The sequence below is a fragment of the Eptatretus burgeri genome, chromosome 12, assembly GCF_056783735.1.
Source record: "Eptatretus burgeri isolate ZD-2024b chromosome 12, Ebu_testis_v1, whole genome shotgun sequence".
Lineage (NCBI taxonomy): Eukaryota > Metazoa > Chordata > Myxini > Myxiniformes > Myxinidae > Eptatretus > Eptatretus burgeri.
Window position 1 is genome coordinate 67,007,499 of NC_140972.1, and position 21,672 is coordinate 67,029,170.

A 21,672-nucleotide genomic window follows, 5' to 3' on the forward strand; every position below is an offset into this window, starting at 1 on the left:
TTTATACACCGCCTCGTGTTGTAAATATCATGTGATGTGTGGTGACAGTATTTTAAACGATTTCACAAATGTGATGGACAAACAACGCTTCCTTATTCATCGTGGGGGTTATTCGGTTATGTATGTTCAAAGGGTTCGGTTTATATTATGATCTTACAGGCTGGGGTGGTATGGCCATCCAATGAGCCAAGTGACCCCAAGCCACAGGTCAGGACATCAATATCATATTGTTGGCACATCGAATATATAATTTGAATAAAAACCAAATAAAATAATGTAAATTATTTGGGCATTTTCGAACTTCAATTTATTCGCGCGGCACTGAACATTTCCGTGTGTGTGAGACAACCCTAACACTGACGCGGATTATACCGTCAGGGATTAAAACACCGCATGAAACTTCTGAGACGCTGGCCAGCAGTATTATAAACATGTACAATAGCGAATCAGTGCAGGAGTATGCACGCGAATGTACTCTTACATGCAGCTCCTGTCATCATTCTGTATAAGAATATCTATAATTCCAGCAGTGTGTGTGCGTGCGTGCGTGTGTGTGTGTGTGTGTGTGTGTGTGTGTGTGTGTGTGTGTGTGTGTGTGACCGCTGTTACTCGACATCCACTGGTCCGATCTAATTGAAACTTGCCAGGAATATTGCTGGGACCTGAGGATGTGCTTTTTCAAGGTTTGATATTAATCGGACAAGTGGTTTCCAAGTTATGGCCATTTATTTACCAAACCAATGACAGACACGGTGCTATTACGTCACAATTCTTCTTCTTTTATTAATCAATTACTTTTTTTTGCACGTGCGGGCAAGTATGAGTTCTTTTAAATACCAAAATATATACTTTTAAAAATTGCAAGACTTGACAAACAGCGAAGAGCTGGAACAGTATTACACGGTAGAGCACTACCTCCGCCAGTCTGAACCGTTTACATGTTGTATCCCATTGATAGGCCGTATCTGTATTGGGACTTGAACCAACATCTAATCAGCTTGTTCTTGTCACCCTGACTCCACTCATCCAACAGGTTTTTATCATAATCCATCCACAACTTTGTGAACAAAGGAATTCAAGGATCCAATTGCTCTCCTGTTCGAATATTTGAAAGTGGGAGAGGAGGCCATCCATATATTATATCACACACACACACACGAAGCCTGCTGTTGGCTTTGTGGTTAGGGTAGTGTCTTGGGATCCTAGGGTCCTGAGTTCAAGCCCCGTTGGCCGCTGAATTAAAATACACGATGAGGTTGACTCAGCCTGTCATCCTTCCGAGGTCAGAAAAATGAGCACCGGTGTACTGCATAAGCAGGATAGCCACGTCCCAACCAATGATGCAACCAGCAGCCACAGGCTGCGAGAGCGAGAGCGAGAGCGAGAAGAGAGAAGAGAGGAGAGAGGAGAGACACACACTTGGGTACATCTGCTGCACAGACTGTGCTAACGTAGACGACAAATGTCTCGTTCGGAACAGGAGCCAGTAGTACATGCTGTCGTTTTTCAATGGGGTACCTCTGTAAAGTATGTACGGCGCAATTAAAATAAAAGCATTTCTATAAAACAAGTGCTGGTGAGGGTCTGAAATCATCAATTGCTTTTTCTAATTACCTCCATCACCAAAGGGAGGAGGAGGTTGTTTTCACCCATGTGTCTGTGTACAGGATATCTCAAAAGGTTGTGGACGGATTCAGTGTGTAACAAGGAAAAACAGATTAGATTTTGGTGAAGATCCGGATCTGGCTACTGCAATTTTTAAACGATTCCTCACACTTGAGAGATCGAGCCAAACACGATATCTCAAAAAAGTCAATTTTGATAAAGATCCAAATCCGATAATAAACTGGGCCAAAAGGATCGAAACCTCGATGAAAAACGGTGCCCAGCTGATGATCCAGGCAGTTGGGAAATCAGTAAATTGCTCACAAGTTAAGGTTATAACTTCAAATAAAATTACTTTTGTAAGTACTTACCAGGACATAATTCATGTGTATTGTTATGGCTGGCTTTCTTCTTGGGACAACAGCACAATAATTGGTCTTAATTTTGATTCTTCATTATTGAACCTCTCAAAAAATAAAAATAAAAAAAGGAAAAGAAAATAATAATCACTTGTTTTGCATCATAAACAAACAAACAAACAAACAAACAAACCCCATCATCATTCCATCACAGCAAAAATACAATCTAATGTTTCCCTCAGAGGCTTTATTGGAAGACATTAAAGATTTACATGAAAAAGGGTGGGATTTGATTGAACATATAGCTGTTAGGACAATGGGAGTGAAAATTAGCTCAATCGAAAAATGATGGCGAAGGGACTGTTGCTGGAGATGACATGAGAGGTGGGGGAGATTGAATTTAGAAGTCTAGTCTCATGCATCGGTTGTGCTGAAGCAGTTTCTTGGCCAAGGTTACAATCCTGGATTGGTCACCACTCCAACATAAGATACTCAACCCAGTGTGCAGGAATTTGAATTTTGGATAGGGTGCCGACGATAACTCAGCCACTCTTTGCGAAGGATAATGGGATCTTTAATGTCCACCAACGAATGCTGGTAGAAGGGACAACCAATTTCACATCCAACCGAGGAACGGCGCACACACTGATGAATGGCCCTGCCTAAAAAAGACTGGGATGTCAGTTTAAAGCTGGGCCGAGATATGAACTCAGGCTGGACAGCTTAGAGACAAGTGTGCACACATCTAAGCAAAACTGCCAGGCCAAATTTAGATGTGATGAAATAAAATGCAAGAGGAATGAGTGATTACATCACAGACAGACAAAATGAAAATTATACCACAAAACAAAAATAAAAACGGTGACACCAAAAACTACTACTTGACCTGTGCTAAGAAAGGAAAGTTCAATGGGAGTCAAATTTTTCCAGGATGCGACGCCCTCCAGTCTGCATCAGCGTGGACTTATATCCATGCAGTGAGTGTGTCATTGGAAAAGCAGGAGTGAAGAAGAGCAACGTAAATAGGTTTCCAAGACTTTACTCAAGAAGAGCTAATGATTGATGATCGAGTATCTTCATGAAGGTGAAAGATCAAAGTAAAGCAGGGTTCTGCAGTTAAGCCGCAGCAAGCTGTTGCCATGGTGTGATCCCTCGAATGCGTGAATTCAAGCCCGTCTGGTATATATGAGTTGTGAGGTCAGAAAGTGGCGGCTCTGGATCAGATGTAGCAAACTGAGAAGCCTCTTCAATCTCACGACGGACTTCAACGTCTATCTCCTGAAGAAAGAACAGCAAGGAGAGAATGAGTGGAGTTTAAATAAATAAATAATAAAAATATTTAAAAAAATTCTCCATCGTTTAAAATTCCCACCACCCCCCACCAATTAGATCAAACCGATTTATGGATTCAAATAATCTGCAAAGCATACCAAGTCTTATGCTGACCATGCATTGCCATGGATCAACTTCAAGAATTCCTGATAGATTATTATTATTATTATTAAAATCGAATTGTGAAACATTTCCAGCTATTTGCAAACTTTGTCAGTTCCCCAGTTTTCTATTCATTAGGAAACAGTCTTAGCTCTTGTCGTCACAGCAATCTACATCTCGATGAAACATCTTACAGTGGGGTTATCATTACATATTTGTCTTACCACAACACTATTCTGCATTGTTGTTTATTTTGAGAGCTTCAAATTTCTCAAGACCTTTTCTGTTATCTTCTTCTTTCTACTTGAATAACATTATGGTGTCTCTGTGTCTGTCTCTGCCTCTCTCGCATCAACAACAATATCTCACAATTCTGCTTGCGGCATTTAAATTTTCTTCCAGCTCTTTTTTTTTTATTTCGTTCAGAAATTAGACTTTATCTCAAAACGTTTGACATTCTGGGTGTTGCAGCATACCAGCAGATGGCATTGCAAGTGCAACAGTCAAGGGATTGTTGTTGTCTCCATTCAATACATTTGTCTTACGGTTGTTGTTGCTTTCACCATTATCTCCACCACCGAAAGTGAAGGAGGTTACGTTTTCACCCCTTTCTGTCTGTTTGTTTGTTTATGTGCAGGATATCTCAAAAAGTTGTGGACGGATTCGGACGAAACTTGGTGGACATGTTAGATATGTGACGAGGGCAAATCAATTCGATTTTGGTGAAGATCTGAATAAGAGAATTATTTAATATTTGAAGTGATTCTTCACCATCGAGAAATAGGGCCAAAAACTACATATAGCATGATATTTCAAAAATGTATTGGGCCCGATATGTTCTTGTGGATCAGGCATTGCGTGGTGGAGGTACGTGCTGTACCGAGTACCCTTCTAGTTGTTGTTTGGCCCTCACCCAGATAAAATTCCATAGCATTTCCAAACACGTCACCGATTGGTACATCTGCTTGCATATCGCAAAAAGGACTGAAATTATTAATGTTGATAGTTTGTCAGTTTGTGTTTTGCATTATTATGAATGGGTGTAGCTATCTTGTATATGATGCACATTATAGGTACAAAATCAACTTGTGGTTAATTTCGACATATGTTGTGGTTAAAGTGGGCAACCTTATCAAACTGTGCCCAAGAATGACCTGGTCATCTGGAAGAATACACAAATTAGCAATAACCATAAAGATATAACACCTATCTCTATCACAGATACCAAAATAAAACTGGCAGCATGGATGGTCGAGCTCAATCTCTGAATAGGTTTTATTATTTGAAATTTGAATCGAAGCCAATTTTCCAGCTATTCACCTGAGATTCGGATTTGACTTTGGAAGTAGTCTATTTTTATGTTGTCGTCATCTGCATGACAAATTGCAAATGAACAACTTGTTCAAATATGTGAAGCTATTCAGAGAAAATGAAAGGCCAGCATTAGAGTTGGTGAATATTTCCTGTACGTTATATATATATATATTTTTATTGTATGTTATGATCTTACAAGAAGTCAGAACAGATATTATCACCTTGAGTTCTTCCACTGAGCTAAGTCCAGACCCGACGAGTCGATCACGAAGCAAGCTAATTGGATCACTCTTACTACGAACTTCCTTTATCTCTTCCCTCGTTCGATAGCTGGGAAATGAGAATCAAGGAAAATATGTCAACATTTAAAAAGACAGATAGTCACACAGTCAAGCGTTACCCTTTGCAAGTCACTATTCGGAAAATTGTATTTGGCTTCATTCAGAGAGTGCAGAATGTTACATTTTCAATGCCTTTATCAGAAATATTTCATTCCACTTTAGGAATTGATATGTATGAAATATTGAACAAAACAAATTTGGTTCAATTTGGCAGTCATCCTGAGAAAATGTGATGTATTTTTCAGCTGATGTAATTAAGATAGTTAATGTCATTTGGCTCTCAACCATTAGACTGATCGGATGGCTGTGAGGAATGCACACTCGCCTCAAAGCCGGCTAGCTCTGGCTTGAATCTCGACCAAGCTATAAACTGTCATACCGGTGTTTCACAGGCAAAGCGAATCATCAATGTGTGCCAGTCCTTGGATTGATGCTAAACTTGGAATCCAGTCCACTGGCATTAGTTTAGTGGATGTGAACAACACCATGAGCAATCACTGGGGCACCATGGCCAATTAATTATTTTCACAAATTCCTGCCCAAAACTCGCATTCCCCCTGTCCCAAGGGAACTAAATGAAAAAAAAAAAAGTCTACACCCCCCCCCCCCCAAGTGGGTCGCAAAGCCCAGTCGTAGTAGTAGTAGTACTACTCAATCATTCCATCATGGCAACATGTAACCATTTTATGATTCACATTTATTTATACGAGTACAGCAATAAGAGTAGTTTTATCGACCTCATAAAGCCACAACATAGAAAATAGCAGGTTTACAACTACAGTTCATAGTCACAAGCTATCATTGGAAGGAGGGGTTAGCAAAGATGCCAGTGCATCAACAATCAACCATAATTTGTGGACTGGAATTAAATTGAGATGAGACCAGATCAGACAGAACATATATCGCAACCCTGAAGGTCATTAATAAGACAGCTGGGGTTTAAAAAAAAAATTAAAAAAATAAAAACTGGCAATCCAGTAATGACATGGTAATTTATCCAAGATAACCGTACCTTCACGAAACTTGGAATCCAAAAACCATATTACTGCCTTCAACTGGACTTGAACAGTTATGTCGATAGCACAAGGTCACCAATGTACAGTCTGAAAAATTGGCCGCCTCTTTAACAAAGTTAAAGTAAGCTTGTGCAACCAAATCATGGCAAATATCGCATATATGCACAAATATGGCAAATTTAACCAAATATCGCAATACAAAATAAAGTTGCCTTTGTTGCTGCGTATGAGCTTGGGAGGTATGCTGAAATCTGTCCAGGTTCTTCCCGACATCTTTGTTCTTTCACATTTCTTCCCAAGTCGTGTTTTATTCTATATTTTTTTTAAATGCTCTTTATTCATTCCAATTCTTGCTTTTTCGTCTCTTTCACCACTATATTACTCTCTTTCACAATCTATCTCTCCAAGGAGAAATGAATTATTGCAGAAATGTTTCTGTAAGGCTCACTTGGCTGCTCCTGGATGGGTTTGAAGGTTGTGGAGTAGCGGTTGAAACCCAAATCCTGTCCAGGTTCCTCCTGATGACTCCATCTTTGCTCTTTACTTCTTTGGGTTCTTTCGTGGTCTTCCGCTTCATTACAAATGCTCCATTTGAAGACTTTATACATGGCATAATCAAAAGGTTGTTTTAAATGTATGTACAGTACTGCAATACTTACCATATTTTCCGGTGTATAAACCATGGCCGTGTTTCAACTGCACCCGTTTCTCACCCTCAAAATAAATGAATATATCGATAATTAAATTTTCTGATCGAGATCTAAATACGTTTGTACATCAACTTTGCACGAAACAAAGTGACGGGATTATTAACATGCTAACTCTCATGTCCGATTAATTTAATCTAACAGTCTTATTCTCATTTTCAAGAAGTTGAAGAGAGAGGAGAGGATACCAGAAAGTTTTTATTTTTCAATATTATAGAGGATTTTCTTGTTACTAGAAAAAGGAAGAAAAGGGATTCATACCGGTATCATACATATTTCTTGTGGATTTGTGGCCCTGAAAAGGGCCGTTTAGATTTGATGAAACTTTTCAGCTAAACCCGAGGAAATCCTCGTCAATGCTTTCCTCGTCGAAGATGAATCCTTGTCTGAATCAAGGTAGAGCAAGTCCATGTTGCTCTCACCATCATTTGTAGCCTCCTTCTCACAAATGATGTCCTCTGTGCCGTCCATGTTGTTGAAGATGCAGCATTTCAGAAATGCTCGCTTGATTATGTTTGACAGCATCTCATCCTACAACTTGACAATCCAGCCGCAGATCACTGGAAGGTCGACCTTTCTTATCCTCCCCACTCATTATCCAGTTAGACCAGCAGCAACGTAGCCTGCCCATGAACGGCTTGTTGATGGACACATCGAGGGGCTGCAGGAGCGATTTCATCCCGCCTGGGATATTGACGACATCGGTGTTGGTCCGACGGAGCAGCACTTTGGTGTCGTCGGTCTTGTGACAACTGAACACATCCAGGACGAGCATGCTCCGTCATCAGGAGACTGCCATCCGGCCTACTACTCCAGACCATGTGCACCTAGTCCTGGACCAGTCCTTCGTCTATCCACCCCTTCTGCTGCGCACAAACAATGACGCCAGCTGGAAAGTTGTCCTTGGGCATCGTCTTCGTCGTCAACACAACATACACGTGAAGCTTGCCATCTGCAGTGAATCGGTCCTTCTCGTGAATGGTAGTGTTGATCGTGACATTGCACGCAAGCTTATACGAGGTGGGAGCTCCATTATTAGACTCCAGCGATTGTGAATAATTCTTCTTTTGATGCGAGACCAGGCGTTGTTCTTCTTATTTTGCGTTTAATGGTGTTTTCAGAATCGCGTGGCTCTATATATATATATATATATATATATATATATATATATATATATATATATATATATATATATATATATATATATATATATATATATATATATATATATATATGTCACACACCTAAACTCCAGGTGTCTTCGAGCATGGCTATATTTAATTTCCCCACACGGTTTATAAAACGCTGCATAAACTCTTAACCTGAACCGATTTTCAAAATTTAAATGGCAGATTTGAGCTCAACAGCAGTTCCAACTACTTCAATAATAATAAAATAATAATAAAGTGTTCATTTGGAATACAATTGAAATTCAGCATTGATAGTTCTTAAGACTGATTCTTTTTCTATACCCGTGTATTAACCACACCACCAACTTTTAGTACAGCGGATAAGCTCTCTCATATTTTAACAAATTGTGCATTTTATGAGAAAAGCATGAAATTTCTAGCATAGTTATGTCATTCCATAATGTTTATTTTCGCATGTGGAGGGAAGTCAGATTTGACCTCTGAGGGGACAGTGAGAGGTCAAATCCAAGATGGCCGCAAGTCATCCGGGTCTAATGTTCAAACGTCCTTAATTTTGGAACTAGACTGCGCAGAAAAACATTTACGGTGTCATTTCCAACTAAATTGGGGATGCCCATTCATTTGGTGATACCTTTGAGGATGTCAGAATTCAAGGAAATGAATTTGTCAAGGTCAAGGTAAAAATTTATCAAATGAATACCGAGTGGTGTAATTCTGGCGAATTTAGTTATTTAGCCCTTCAGAGGGTGTGATTGAGGTGGATGTGGCGCAGTTATGTATTATGTAACAATCCGGGAAGGCGCAATCCGGGAAGGTTGAAGGCGCAATCCGGGAACATCAAGAACATTTCAAGAGTATGGAGAAAGAGTGTTTGCACCATACATCTCTGCTCAACTTGAGAAAAGCAGCCGCATCGACCTTGTCTGTGATGTATACCTACCCGCCAGCCTCAAAGCCTCAACAAGACAGAAGAGGGGAAAGGGCACCAGGAAAAGAGTGGCTCCTTCTACTGTGATGCCAAAGAACTGGAAGGACTTCCTTCGATGCGATAACAAAACCGAATCGTTTGTTTTCCTGTCACATGTAGTTGTTCATCTTCCTCAAGCAGAGGGCAAGGAACTGTATGCAACAGATGGAAGTGGAGTCCTTTGCTCTCCGGCTGAGTCATACTTGGCCTACCTTGCCCCATGTTCGCAGGAGGAGGCTGACACTCGTCTACTTCTGCATGTGGCAGATGCTGTGCAAAAGCGGTGTAAGAAAGTGACCATACGTACCATTGATACTGATGTAGTAGTACTGGCTGTAGCTTCATTCAGCAAGACAGCTCCTCATGAGCTGTGGGGTTGCATTTGGTGTCGGGTCAAGCTTTCGTTACATAGCTGTTCACGAAATGGTTGCCACGATGAATCCAACAGTGTCCGACTCTCCCAGTCCTTTAAACTTTCACCGGGTGTGACACTGTATCTACATTCGCTGGCAGAGGAAAGAAGACTGCCTGGGAAACTTGGAAGTCTTTCCCAGAGGTAAATTATGCTTTCAGTGAACTCCTATACATGCCAAGTGAGGTCAGTGAAGGATCAATGTTACTGCTAGAGCGATTTGTGGTGCTAATGTATGACCGGACCAGTGAGAGCACGGAAGTGAATCATGCCAGGAAACAGCTCTTCACACAGAAGTCCAGAACTCTAGAGAACATTCCTCCAACCCAGGCAGCGCTCAAACAGCACATCAGGCACACTTGCTATCAGGCCAACTGTTGGAACCAGGCATTGGTCCTGAATCAAGAGATGCTAGAGCCATCTGACTGGGGCTGGACAAAGAAACAACTGGGTGGCAGCCGCTTTGGACCACTCTCTCTGAAGCATCAAAATCGTGCCATGAATTGATCTGCTGTCGCTGTGAGAAAGGATGCATTGGATGGTGCAAGTGTGCCAAAGCTGCGCTCAAGTGCACTGCACTGTGCTTCTGTTCTGGAGGTTGTTAGATTTTGATCACTACCATTACCATCATCATCATTGCTATCAATAAAGTATTAAATAGACGAGCAGCATGGGACTATTCTGTTAATTTTTTTGTATTATTATCCCGACAGTGTCAAAATGGAAGAGAAGTTTCGCTATATTGCATAGGTCCAATCAATTGTCTTTACAAAAGAATGTCCAAAAGTTAACGTAATTTGACCTTGATCGAAATGCATTTCCTTGGCTCCTGGCAATCTCAAAAGTATCACCAAATGAACGGCCATTCCAAACTTAGTTGAAAATGACACCCTAAATGTTTTTTTTTTTTACACTGTTTAGTTCCATAATTAAACGCATTTGAACATTAGACCCGGTGGCAGGGGTCGGGAACGTTTTTGACTCAGAGAGCCATGAAAGCAAAATATTTGGAAATCTATTTCAGTGAGAGCCATATAATATATTTTAAGACTGAATTCAACTAAATGTGAGTATAATAAGCCTCTGAATTTATTCTTTAAAATAATGTTGTTATAATACTTACCATTTATGGGACTTCTGGTGTTGCATGGATTTGCTGATGGCTTTGTAGTCTGGTTGGTACTTGGTGAGGTTAAGCTTCATGCAAGTGTTGAGGCTTTCATCTGTTAGACGTGATTGTAGGTTGGACTTGATGTTTTTAGGATGTGAGAATGACTGCTCACATGCATACGTAGATCCAAACAAGGTCAATACAGCAATACTCACACGCTGCAGTGTGAGGTATGTGACAGGAAGCGCGTTCCAAGTTTTGATAATCAGCTGGTCTTTGGGTTGAAGTTTTTTCATTTCTGTCCACATGTGCTTGCTCGCCAACTCCACTTTCTGTCGTGCGATTCTTTCCAAATCTTCATTCAGTGACTTGAACTTATTCACCCACATGTCTGAGGCCTTCAGGTCAGCCACTTCTGCTTCAAAATCTGACGGAGACACCAGGAATGTAACTCAGGTCAGCTGTGTTCAGTGAACACTCGTTTGGATGGGTGATGAACTTAAAAAGACGAGTGTGCTCACGAAATTCTCCAAAGCGTGCTTTGAATGACTGTAGGAGACTGGATGTGAAGCCAGCTAACTGGTGGAGATCAAAGTTTTGAGTGGGCTCACTTGCTGTGCATGCATCTTTAAATTGTCTCAGTTTTTCAAAATGTAGTAAACGACCTGTTTCAAGATCCATGATAAAGAGCTCCAGCTTGTTTTCAAAAGCAAACACGGCTTGTTGAAGGGATAACACTGTATTTCCAATGCCTTGCATTTTCACGTTGAGCTCGTTCAGATGTTCAGTCATATCCACGAGATAGTAAAACTTGAGGAGCCACTCAGTTTCGGCTAGCTCAGGATGCTCAATCCCTTTCATTTCAAGGAAAGTCCGGTTTTCGTTCAGGCAAGCCGCAAAACGGCTAAGCACCTTCCCTCTTGACAACCAACGCACATTGCTGTGCAAAAGCAGACCGTGATAGTTATTTCCAACTTCATCCAGCAGTGTTTTAAACTGGCGACCATTTAAGGCTCGGGCAACAATAAAGTTGATCACACGAATGACCAGCGACATCACTTCGCCAAGCTGCCCATCACACATCTGAGCACAAAGTGCCTCCTGGTGTAGAATGCAATGGAAACTTACGATGGGTCTATTTTCATGTTCACGGAGAAGCGCCACAAATCCTTTGTTTTTCCCCACCATACACGGAGCACCATCTGTACACACTGAGATAAGTTTATCCATTCGTAGATTTTTTTTCTTGAGCGAACTCCATGAAAGACTTGAATAAATACTCACCTCTTGTGGACCCTTTTATTGGCAGAACAGCAAGACTTTCTTCGCGCAGTGTATCACCAGCAGCATATCTTGCAATCACACTGAACTGCGACAAATGGCTTAAGTCTGTTGACTCATCCAAAGCCAGGGAAAAGAACGGCGCTGTATTTATGTCCTTCACTCGCGTTTCCTCCACTTGGTTTGCCATCATGATGGTACGATCATGAACAGTTGTTGCCGACAGAGGCATGTCTTGTATCCCTTTGATTATCTTGTCTTTGTTCGGAAGATCATCAAAAAGTTCATTGGCTACATCCAGCATGAACGTTTCAGCATACTCGCCATCTGTGAATGGTTTTCCGTTCCTCACTATTGCTAAAGATCCAACAAAGCTGGCGGAATTATAGTCACCTTGCCGGGTCCATACGCGGAGTTGCTGCTGGCTGGCTTGCACCCTGCTCAGTAGCTCTTGGCACGCTTTCTTTCTGCTGTCTCCCACAGGGTATTTTGATGCAAAGGTAGCATGGCGCGTGTCGAAGTGCCGCTTTATATTCGACCGTTTCATCGATGCAATTTTGTCATTGCAAATTAGACACACCACAGAACCTGCTCTCTCCACAAAGGCGAATTCTTCGGCCCATTCGTCCTGAAATGTACGATACTCCTCATCTTTTTTTCTTTTCGCCATCTTCTTCGTCGAAGGGTTAGCTTTGAGAAAATGAGAGAGAGGGAGATGTTGACCCAACTGAGGCTTGGCAAATAGTGAGTCTGGCTGGCCTGCACACGGGTTTATATACTCGAGAGGTGCGGTGCGGCCGGCCGACTCTGGGATGCTGTCGCCTCAGCGGTGGCGCGTGATTGGTCGAGATGAATTCCGCTACGCGTCTCGGCGGCGGCACGTTATTGGAGGAACCGAAATCGCTACTCGCCTCGGCCGCATGACTGGACGAAACAAAAACCGCTTTTTCTTCTTTCCTTCTGCCAAGTTCAGCCCTGCACGTGAATGAAGCATGACACCATTCAAACTATAGGTAAAGCTTCCGCGAGAAATATTGGGGTTTCAAACTCCAATTTTATCTGCGAGCCAGATGCAATCATCAAAAGAGCCACACCTGGCTTGCGAGCCACACGTTCCTGACCCCTGCCCGGTGGACTGGCGGCCATCTTGGATTTGACCTCTCACGGTCCTCAGAGGTCAAATCTGACTTCCGTCCACATCTGAAAATAAACCTTATGGTATTCACTAACTATGTCAGACAATTCATGCTTTTCTCATAAAACGCACAATTATTGTGCTTATCCGCTGTACTATTTTACCTTTTTGCCAATGAAGAAAAAAAAAAAAAAGCGCTTCATACACCAGAAAATACGTTACTCCATTACAATGGTATATCTATATAAATCCACATTCTCAACAATCCTCTGGAAGAAGTCTTTTCTTTCAAGCTTCTGGGTCTCACTATCTGCCATGACCTTTCCTGGGAAAGCCACATTTCAAACCTGGCCTCCAAAGCCAGTCGCCGACTGGGACTCCTCCATCGTGCAAAGTCCTTCCTTGGCTCACCTGAGCTCCTGACCACTTACAAAGCTTTCGGCCGCAGCGTGATGGAGTACTGCTCTCCCCTCTGGGCTGGTGCTCCCGCCTCACACCTTTCTCGGCTTCAAGCTGTGGAAACCAAGGCATTTCGGATCATTGGCATCTCCCGCAATGAGGCTGAGTCTTTGGGCCTCTCACTCTCTCACCGCAGGCTGGTCGGTGGGCTATCTGTCTTCTACCGTCTCCTCTCCAGCCAAGCCCCCCCCCCACTCTCTCTGCGATTTGTCCCCACCACATTTCCGCAGGGTGCTCAAGGTCCGCAAACAACCCCCTTCTGGTAAAACTACCAAAATCACGAATCACTGCTCACCTTCACCCTTTCATTCCTCTTTTTTCCCCACCTTTGGAATAAACTCCATCACTCTATTCAATCCCACTCTTCCTGCCAGGCCTTCAAAACAGCTGTTCACCACCACTTCTTATCATCCCCCATCCAAATCCTCGATCTTTTCTACCCGCGATAATACACCCAAACACACCTCCTTCAAATTCCATGCTTTCCTTCCTGAAAGTCCCTGTAATGTCCATCTTGTATTTCACATGTTCCCCACCCCATCCCTCTCCCTTCCACAGATCTCCTAATGTCTCTGTTCCCCACTGTTTTGTCCTTCCCACTCCCACCAATCTCATGCTTCCCCCCCCCCCCTTGCTGTGCGTTGGCTCGTGTGAGTTAACACACGAGCCTCAACAATGTATACAAAAAACAAACAAACAAAAAAACAGTGCGTATCTGTGTATTTGTCTGTCCCCATTCATAAGGACAATTTGAGTAGGGTTTTACAGGCCAATCTTTTAACACGACTATTCACTACGATCCATTTTTGAGGATTAAAAAAATAAATAAAATAATAATAATCTATATATTTATACTGAAGGGCCAATTTTGTGCTCCTCCTAGCGGTCGCGTCACGTTTTTCTCGGTACTGTGACCTGGACTGGAAGAGACTTCGTACCTGTGAGAGTGCATCGCATATAGTGGCAATAGTCAACTTTCAAATCTGAAGCAGAATAAACACTTTGTTTTACATTCGTTTATATGGCGACGTGTGACATCACCGCTGAGAGGCGTCAGGACGTCATGACGTCATCGGTCATTCGGTGACGTCATTACGTCTGCCGTCGACAGACCGTTACCGCTGAGAGGTGTAATTACACTCTTCGAAAATAGCGTCTGCAATGATAAATCCTCTTCTGCACATGCTGACTCCCTCAGAATGTGAATTTGACACAAAAAAAATGTAACAAGAAACATTCTATATATTATATCTATCTATATATTAATACTGAAGGACCAATTTTGTGCTCCTCCTCGCGGTCGCGTCACGTTTTTCTCGGTACTGTGACCTGGACTGAAAGAAACTTCATACCTGTAAGAGTGCATTGCACATAGTGGCAATAGTCATCTTTCAACTCTGAAGCAGAATAAACACTTTTCGTTGAGATGGGGGCGAAAAGTGAAGAGGCGGGGGCGAGAAATGAAGAGGCGGGGGCGAGAAGTGAAGAGGCGGGGGCGAGAAGTGAAGAGGCGGGGGCAAGGTAAGCAAATTTTTGGGCGGGGGTAAGCAAATTGAAAGCGGGAAACGGAGGGAAATGGGGTGGAGGCTAGGGTGAATTAGGCGGGGTTGAGTGCGAGGGGGTGGACAGGGGGGCGGGGGCAATTAAATTTTTGGGCGGGGGTAAGCAAATTGAAGGTGGAGGGAATGGGGCAGGGGCGGGGGATGAGTAGGCGGGGGAAAGCACGCCCTGTCCAGTCCATGTCCTTCGAGTGTGGCTGAGCTGGTGAGGGTGGTTGAATGAACAGAATCCGTCTGTGACGGGGCTTCGGCTAGTAATAATAATAAAAAAAACTCAAAAAACATTTACCATAAAAGAGTAAGTAAGTCTTTTCTAATGGAATTGTAGACTGTGACTTGCAATCGCATCTCAAGGGTGGTGTACAGAAGTGTTTTTTAAATAATAAATACAAGGCATAGGGAAGTGAAATTTGCTGCACCTGATGTGAATCACGTGCAGAGAAAAAAAACGAGTGTTCATTTACATCTGTAGGATGTCTAATAAATAAATAAGAAGAGAGAAGTACACCTGACGCTAGGCCGAGGTTTCAGACGAGGCTGTTCCGTCAAAATGAATCATCCCAGAAGATAAAGGAAATAGGGTCACACTTGCACATGTCGCGGTTTAAAATAAATACTGCTTTTTCTTGCGACGAATCACATCTTCCAATCTCCTTGAGCATTTCGAATAAAAACTCCATCCCATCATTTTTGACGGGCTTTTACACGAGTATCCTAATATTGCTGTGAATGTATACGAATCAAAGCAACGTTAAATTTTATGCTTCTTAAAAATAAATAGGGTCTGCCAAGCTTTTTCACACAATGTTGGAGAGGGAAAAGGAATTACAAATGAGAAAGCAATTCATTCCATCTCCAAAAAAAGTTTTTTTCCTCTTTCTATTTTCAACCACTTACAAATTCCATGTCAAATCCTGTCCCCCAGCAAAGTGAGTATCTGGAACCTTACCTTATTCCAGGATCACTCATACTGTGGCCATGATATCTGTACGTTTCCAACTCCATCAGCATGGGACCCTGGACCATTTGAGAAGGGAAAGAATGCAGAAAGGAGATGCAAGGAGAATGATGGGAGGATGCAAGGGATTGACGACAATATATATAAAAAAAAATGAAAGTGTAACAAATAAGAATCAAAAACTGACAAATTCTAAAGATTATGGATTTTTCACTTTATATTCTAAGATAAGTCATTATAAAGTTAAATTAACAAGATACTAGTAATAGGTAAGATAAATCAACTATTTTTCAATATCATCTCCCATGACCTTAATGTATTCACCATTTTCTTTTCAAAATGTCTGTCAGCAAAAATAAGAATTTAAATTGTTTCTTCAACCACATCTCAGTTGCTTCAATCAGTTCCTTGTCAAAGAATTGGCAGACACACAGGTGAGACATAAAATGTTGAAAGAGATGAGTCACTGGGGGCATGGTCTGGGCTTCATGTGGGGTTATCCAGCTGCTCAAAGCAAAGGTCACAAATGGTGGTCTGTGAAATACAAGTATTGTACACAGGTGTGTTGACATGGAGGAGGAGCACACCTTCCATCAACAGCCCTCGGTGTTTGTCCTCAACACTAGTGCAATATTCTCCTATAATTGTAGTTTTGTGAGGCAGAGTCAATCAGTAGCACTACCTTGGGATCCTGAAAAAACAGGTCAAGATCTTGCCGGTTGAGGGGTGGATGCAAAATATAATGGGAGGTGATGACCTTTCATGTTTCTATTAGACCCCTAGCTTGAATAAATCAGAGAGGAGGAGCGCCCACCCGCCTCACAGAGACTGCCCAGCCCCTTCTAAAATGCCTCTGATGCAAAGGATAATCAATTCCATCTCACATGCAAAGTCACCTTCATTATTTCTCAGGAATCAAGGTAATTTTGCTGCTAAATTACTCACCATTTTCTTTGGGAAGCATCATTCACTCTTTATACGAGTATAACATTCAACAAAAAGCCATGTCCTCTCCTCCTTCACCACCATCCACAGAATTGGAAATGCATTATCCAGGCTCCACCCCTCTTGCCCAGGACAGTGTGAACTTGTTTGACCACAAATTCCACAATTTCTCAGCATTTAGGATTCGGATCCTAACCAAAAGTAATAGCACACTTCTCCATGCACCCATGAATACCTGTGCAAAATTTGAAGTGAATCCTGAAGAATTGCTTGAGAAATAGCGTACCAAAAAAAAGGGTGGAAGGTTAATTAGAATAATAAAGAAAGTGCATGATTACAATAAGGTTCCATGCAACTTTCATAAATTGCTGATGAAATTTATGGAAAAATAAAACATGTTCAAGATACAATTTATTCAACATAATTAGCCTCAAAGGCAAGCGTTGTACGAAGCAAACGCTTCATTTTGTCCATTAAATGACTTATTCCCGCGAGACGGTCCCTCAAGAACAGGTCATTAGTTTGTAACACTAGCCTTTTGGAATGTTCACGCAATGTTCGTCTTGTTGAATGAATAGCTGAGAGATGCCTTCATTACAGAGATGAAAAAGAGAGGAGAAAAAAAACTGCAGAAACTTTAAAGGGAATCATCAATAGATTAAATGTTTTCAGTGCCGTCTCAGTTCCGTTTTCAGTGCAGTCAGTGTTCATACCTTAGACGGTGCTGATCCGCCAATCCTATTTTGATTATATCAGTCAGGTTCAGTTTTGGAGACTCATCCAAAATAAATAGAACCACAAACAGGCTTTAAAGATATGATTGACAATATATCTGCTGTAGGAGAGATGAGGCAGGTAGGTTAATTTTTTTTCTTGTTTAGCATCACCAGACACCTGCCTGTAACATAATAATAATAATAATAAAATTGGCGAAACATCCATCTCCATGAGTCGCATCAGGTATCTGGTTCAAAGTCGTGCTGATGCACATGGTGAAAATGCCATTTGTTTTTGTCAAATTCGTTCCCCTTTTGTGCAAAATGCATCCATTTTCACCACACTTGTACCCAGCCCCTTTTTACTTCAAGTTTAGGGTCTGTCTATTGTATGGATTGCAAATTATTTCAGGATCCCAAGAGGAAAGGCAAATTTTGTCACCAGTTCCCAAAGAGTTAAAAGGTCAACTGTATCTGCATTGAAATTAGCGAAGCTTGTAACAAGATGCCAGTCAATGCTGTCGATCGTGTGTGCTGAGATTTTGGAGGACCTATCTTGCTGAGATCTGCCTGCATGCCCAAATGTTAATGGATGATCGTAATAATGCTACCTAAAAAAAATTCCAATCTGTGACTATTGCGATAACTTTCACCAATTAATGCCTTGGCATAAGCCCTTTGGGGTCTGATGCATCTGTTGGGCTATACTGACCTGCGATAATCTTCAAAGGACTCAAATCCCTGCTTGGTCAACTATCTATTTTGGCGACAAAAGAATACGACCAGGGTTCATCTTCAAGGAACTCACGTCCATGCTTAGTCAACTTTCGTCATACACGAAAACTGTGCGTTTGTGGATTTCTTTGGAGCTGCAACCATCTTTGAATTTCAGCAAGACATAACGATTTGATGTTGCAAACTTATGGATACTCTCAAACAACACAATGTCAGATTAGTGATACCAAAAGGCATTTAACAAGTATTATAAGCAAGTTTTTAATGTGCAAACAAAACCCCTCAGGTTCCAACAAATCCTCCATTCCTAGAACTATATTAACATCACTTATTCCATACAATCAAGCAGGTAAAAGCCGATAGAAAGTCCACACACCCTTTCAAAATTTTTACCTTTTGTTGCCTTGGAGCCTACAATTAAATAGGACCGTTTCCACATTTATTTACAAATTGTAACCCACAACTTCCAAATGAAAAATTCTACAAATTTCAGAAACTTAATTAAAAATACAAAACGAGAATATCTAAGTTTGATAAGTTTCCACCCCCCCCCCACCTTAAAATAGGAATTGTAAATTCGCTCGTGTAACCAATCACCTTCAAAATCACACACCAAGTTAATTGGCGTCCACCTGTGTTAAATTGTAGTGATTCTGATTATTTCAAAATAAAATCAGTTGTTTCTGTACGTTTCCTCTGCCGAGTTTTGCATTTCACAGCAAAGACTTAACCATGAACCAAGGAGATCTCAAAATGCCTCCAGGATAAAGTTGTGGAAAGGCACAGATCAGTGGATGGGTATAAAAATATTTCAAAGGCCTTGAATATCCCTTGGTCTATCAGAGGGGCCACCAAGAGGCCAATGGCAACTTTGAAAGAGCTACATGCCTTTATGATAAAGACTGGTCACTGTGTGCATGTGACAAAAATATCCTAAGCACTCAACAAGTCTGGCCTGGAAAGTAAGGTGGCAAGAAGGAAGCCCTTCCTCAAAAAGCCCACCTTGAGTCCTGTTTGAGGGATGCAAAAAAAAAAAAACTCCAGAGATTCTGGTCAAGTGGTAAAAAGTTTTGTGGTCTGATAAAACCAAGATGGAACTTTTTGGCCTAAATACAAAATGTCACGTTTCATGCAAACCCAACACAACACCCAAAGAATACCATCCCGACTGTGAAGCATGGTGGTTGCAGCATCATGTTATGGGGATGCTTCTCATGAGCAGGGATTAGGGCACTTGCCAGGAAAGAAGGGAAAATGGATGGAGCAAAATACAGAAAAAAATTTGAGGAAAACCTGCTGCCCTCTGCAAGAAATCTGAAATTTGGATGGAAGTTCACCTTTCAGCATGACAATGACCCAAAGCACACAGCCAAAGCTACAAAAAGATAAATGTCCTTGAGTGGCCCAGTCAGAGCCCCGACCTAAATCCAATCGAAAAATCTGTGGCATGACTTGAAGATTGCTGTCCATCAATACTTCCCATGCAACTTGACTGAGCTTGAACAGTTTTGTAGAGAAGAATGGGCAAATATTGGCCAATCAAGGTGTGCAAAGATGCTACAGACCTATCCCAACACACAGCTGTAATTGATGTCAAAGGTGCTTCCACCAAGTATTAACTCAGGAGGGTGGACACTTATCCAATCAAGATATTCAGGTTTTGTATTTTAAATTAAATTTTCTGAAATTGGTAGAATTTGTTTTTTCACTTGGAATTTGTGGGTGAGAATGTATAAAGAAAGGTGGAACTAGAAGGGCATTTCGGAGAGCGCATACTGCCACCACGTAACGCCTGATCCATGAGAACATATCAGGCGCAATCAATACATTTTTTGAAATATTGGGTCGTCGATCGAGTCGGGAAAAAATTTTTTCGATTAAATTTTTTTTTTGATCTACCCTTATTTGTTGGTCGTGGTGTCGGTCTGTCCGTGTGTGTGTTTGTCGGGGGGTTTTGACACCCTTGCAGTTGTTCGATTTTGATGAAATTTGGGTGGTAGGACCAGTTTATGACCTCGTTGTGCCACGTAGGTACTGGTTGCCGAGCAACGGGACTTTGAATTTTTTTTTAAAAACATTAAAAAAAAAATTTCGAAAAAAATAATAAAATAAAATAAAATCAGGCCATGACCGACTGTGGGCAGTACATTCAGCCATAATGTAAAAAAAATTCCAGCCGGAAGCAGAAAGGGGGTGAAAACTGTTGGAGAAGATAGACTTTGAATGAACACTGGTCGAAAACAATAAAAAACGAAGTTCGTTATATCTCAGAGACTATGAGTCAGATATACATGAAACTGGTATGGTAGATTCATGGTATGTCCTAGTTATGTGTGAGAAAGAACCGTTGCTATGGACCCCTCCGTTGCCTAGCAACAGCCGAAAAACCTCTAAATGTGGGTGTATTTTAACGAAAAAACAATCTGCAGCATTAACCCTTGAAGCGAGAATCATGAATTTTCTTGTGCTTCATCCTCAGGTCATTCCCCATCGATCGGGCCCATCGCGTCAGGTTATATTGGGTAGTCGACTACCCATGTCCGCCTACCGGCTTGTCAGGCTATTCATCAAAATCTAATCAGTTCATCCTTGTCACACACAGAACCTGTCCACAAAATTTCATCCGAATCCGTCCACAACTTTTTGAGATATCCTGCACACAAAGACAGACAGACAGACAGACAGACAGACAGAAAGAAAGGGGTGAAAATCTCTTTCACCTTCAGTGATGGAGGTAAAAAGTCTGATTGAATGCAATTAAATTCCAGGCTACAAGGCAACAAAAGGTGAAAATTTTGAAAGGGGGTGTTGGCTTTCTATAGGCACTGTACATCACAGAATATTAGAAAACATCTGAAATTTTGCATGAAAATAATATCTAGTCAGTAAAGATCACAGGAAGGAGGGAAACACTGTTTCTCCTTTCTGTAATCTTCAAAATAAGTGCAAGCACTATAGTCTCTTACCTTTCCAGATCTTATATAATCAGCTGCAAATTTTGTTGCTTCTCTCACACAAAGAACATCCATACCATCGACCTGCAGGATAGTGACATGACAAAGAGTGAAGAAAGGTCGAGTGAAAGATGGTAAATAACTGATGAGTAGTTTTGTCAAGATTGTGCTCACAACTGGAAACTGAGTTTTAAGGGTTTACAAGAAATGTGAAAGTAAGTTTGTGAAATGCTTGCAAGCCACCTTAATTCCTGGGATATAATCTCCTCGTTGGTAGTAATCAATGTTCGCTGATGCTCTTTCTACTGCTGTCCCCATGCCATACTGGTTGTTCTCACAAACAAAAAGACATGGCAAGCTCCACAAATAAGACATGTTGAAGGCTTCAAATATCTGTCCCTGTTAGAGAATAAGGGAATGAACAAAGAAAAGGCATGAGAAAAAAAAAAAAAAAAACCACCACCACCACCATAGCTTGCTTAGAATGGCTTGAAATTCTCATTGACAAATAAA

At 41.4% G+C, this 21,672-nt stretch overlaps 1 protein-coding gene across 1 annotated transcript in view; it reads right to left on the reverse strand.

Annotated features, from left to right (window-relative positions):
- Nucleotides 1–2,629: 2,629 nt before the first annotated feature.
- The window catches only part of PDHA1 (pyruvate dehydrogenase E1 subunit alpha 1), a 42,447-nt gene continuing 23,404 nt past the window's right edge, over nt 2,630–21,672 (reverse strand). The window contains exons 7-11 of the mRNA XM_085848353.1: nt 21,403–21,558; nt 21,172–21,243; nt 15,801–15,868; nt 4,934–5,042; nt 2,630–3,242 (exon numbers count right to left, since the gene is read on the reverse strand). Of these exons, the coding sequence (XP_085704479.1) occupies nt 3,081–3,242; nt 4,934–5,042; nt 15,801–15,868; nt 21,172–21,243; nt 21,403–21,558 (567 nt within the window). The 3' untranslated portion in view covers nt 2,630–3,080. The remainder of the gene's footprint in view (nt 3,243–4,933; nt 5,043–15,800; nt 15,869–21,171; nt 21,244–21,402; nt 21,559–21,672) is intronic.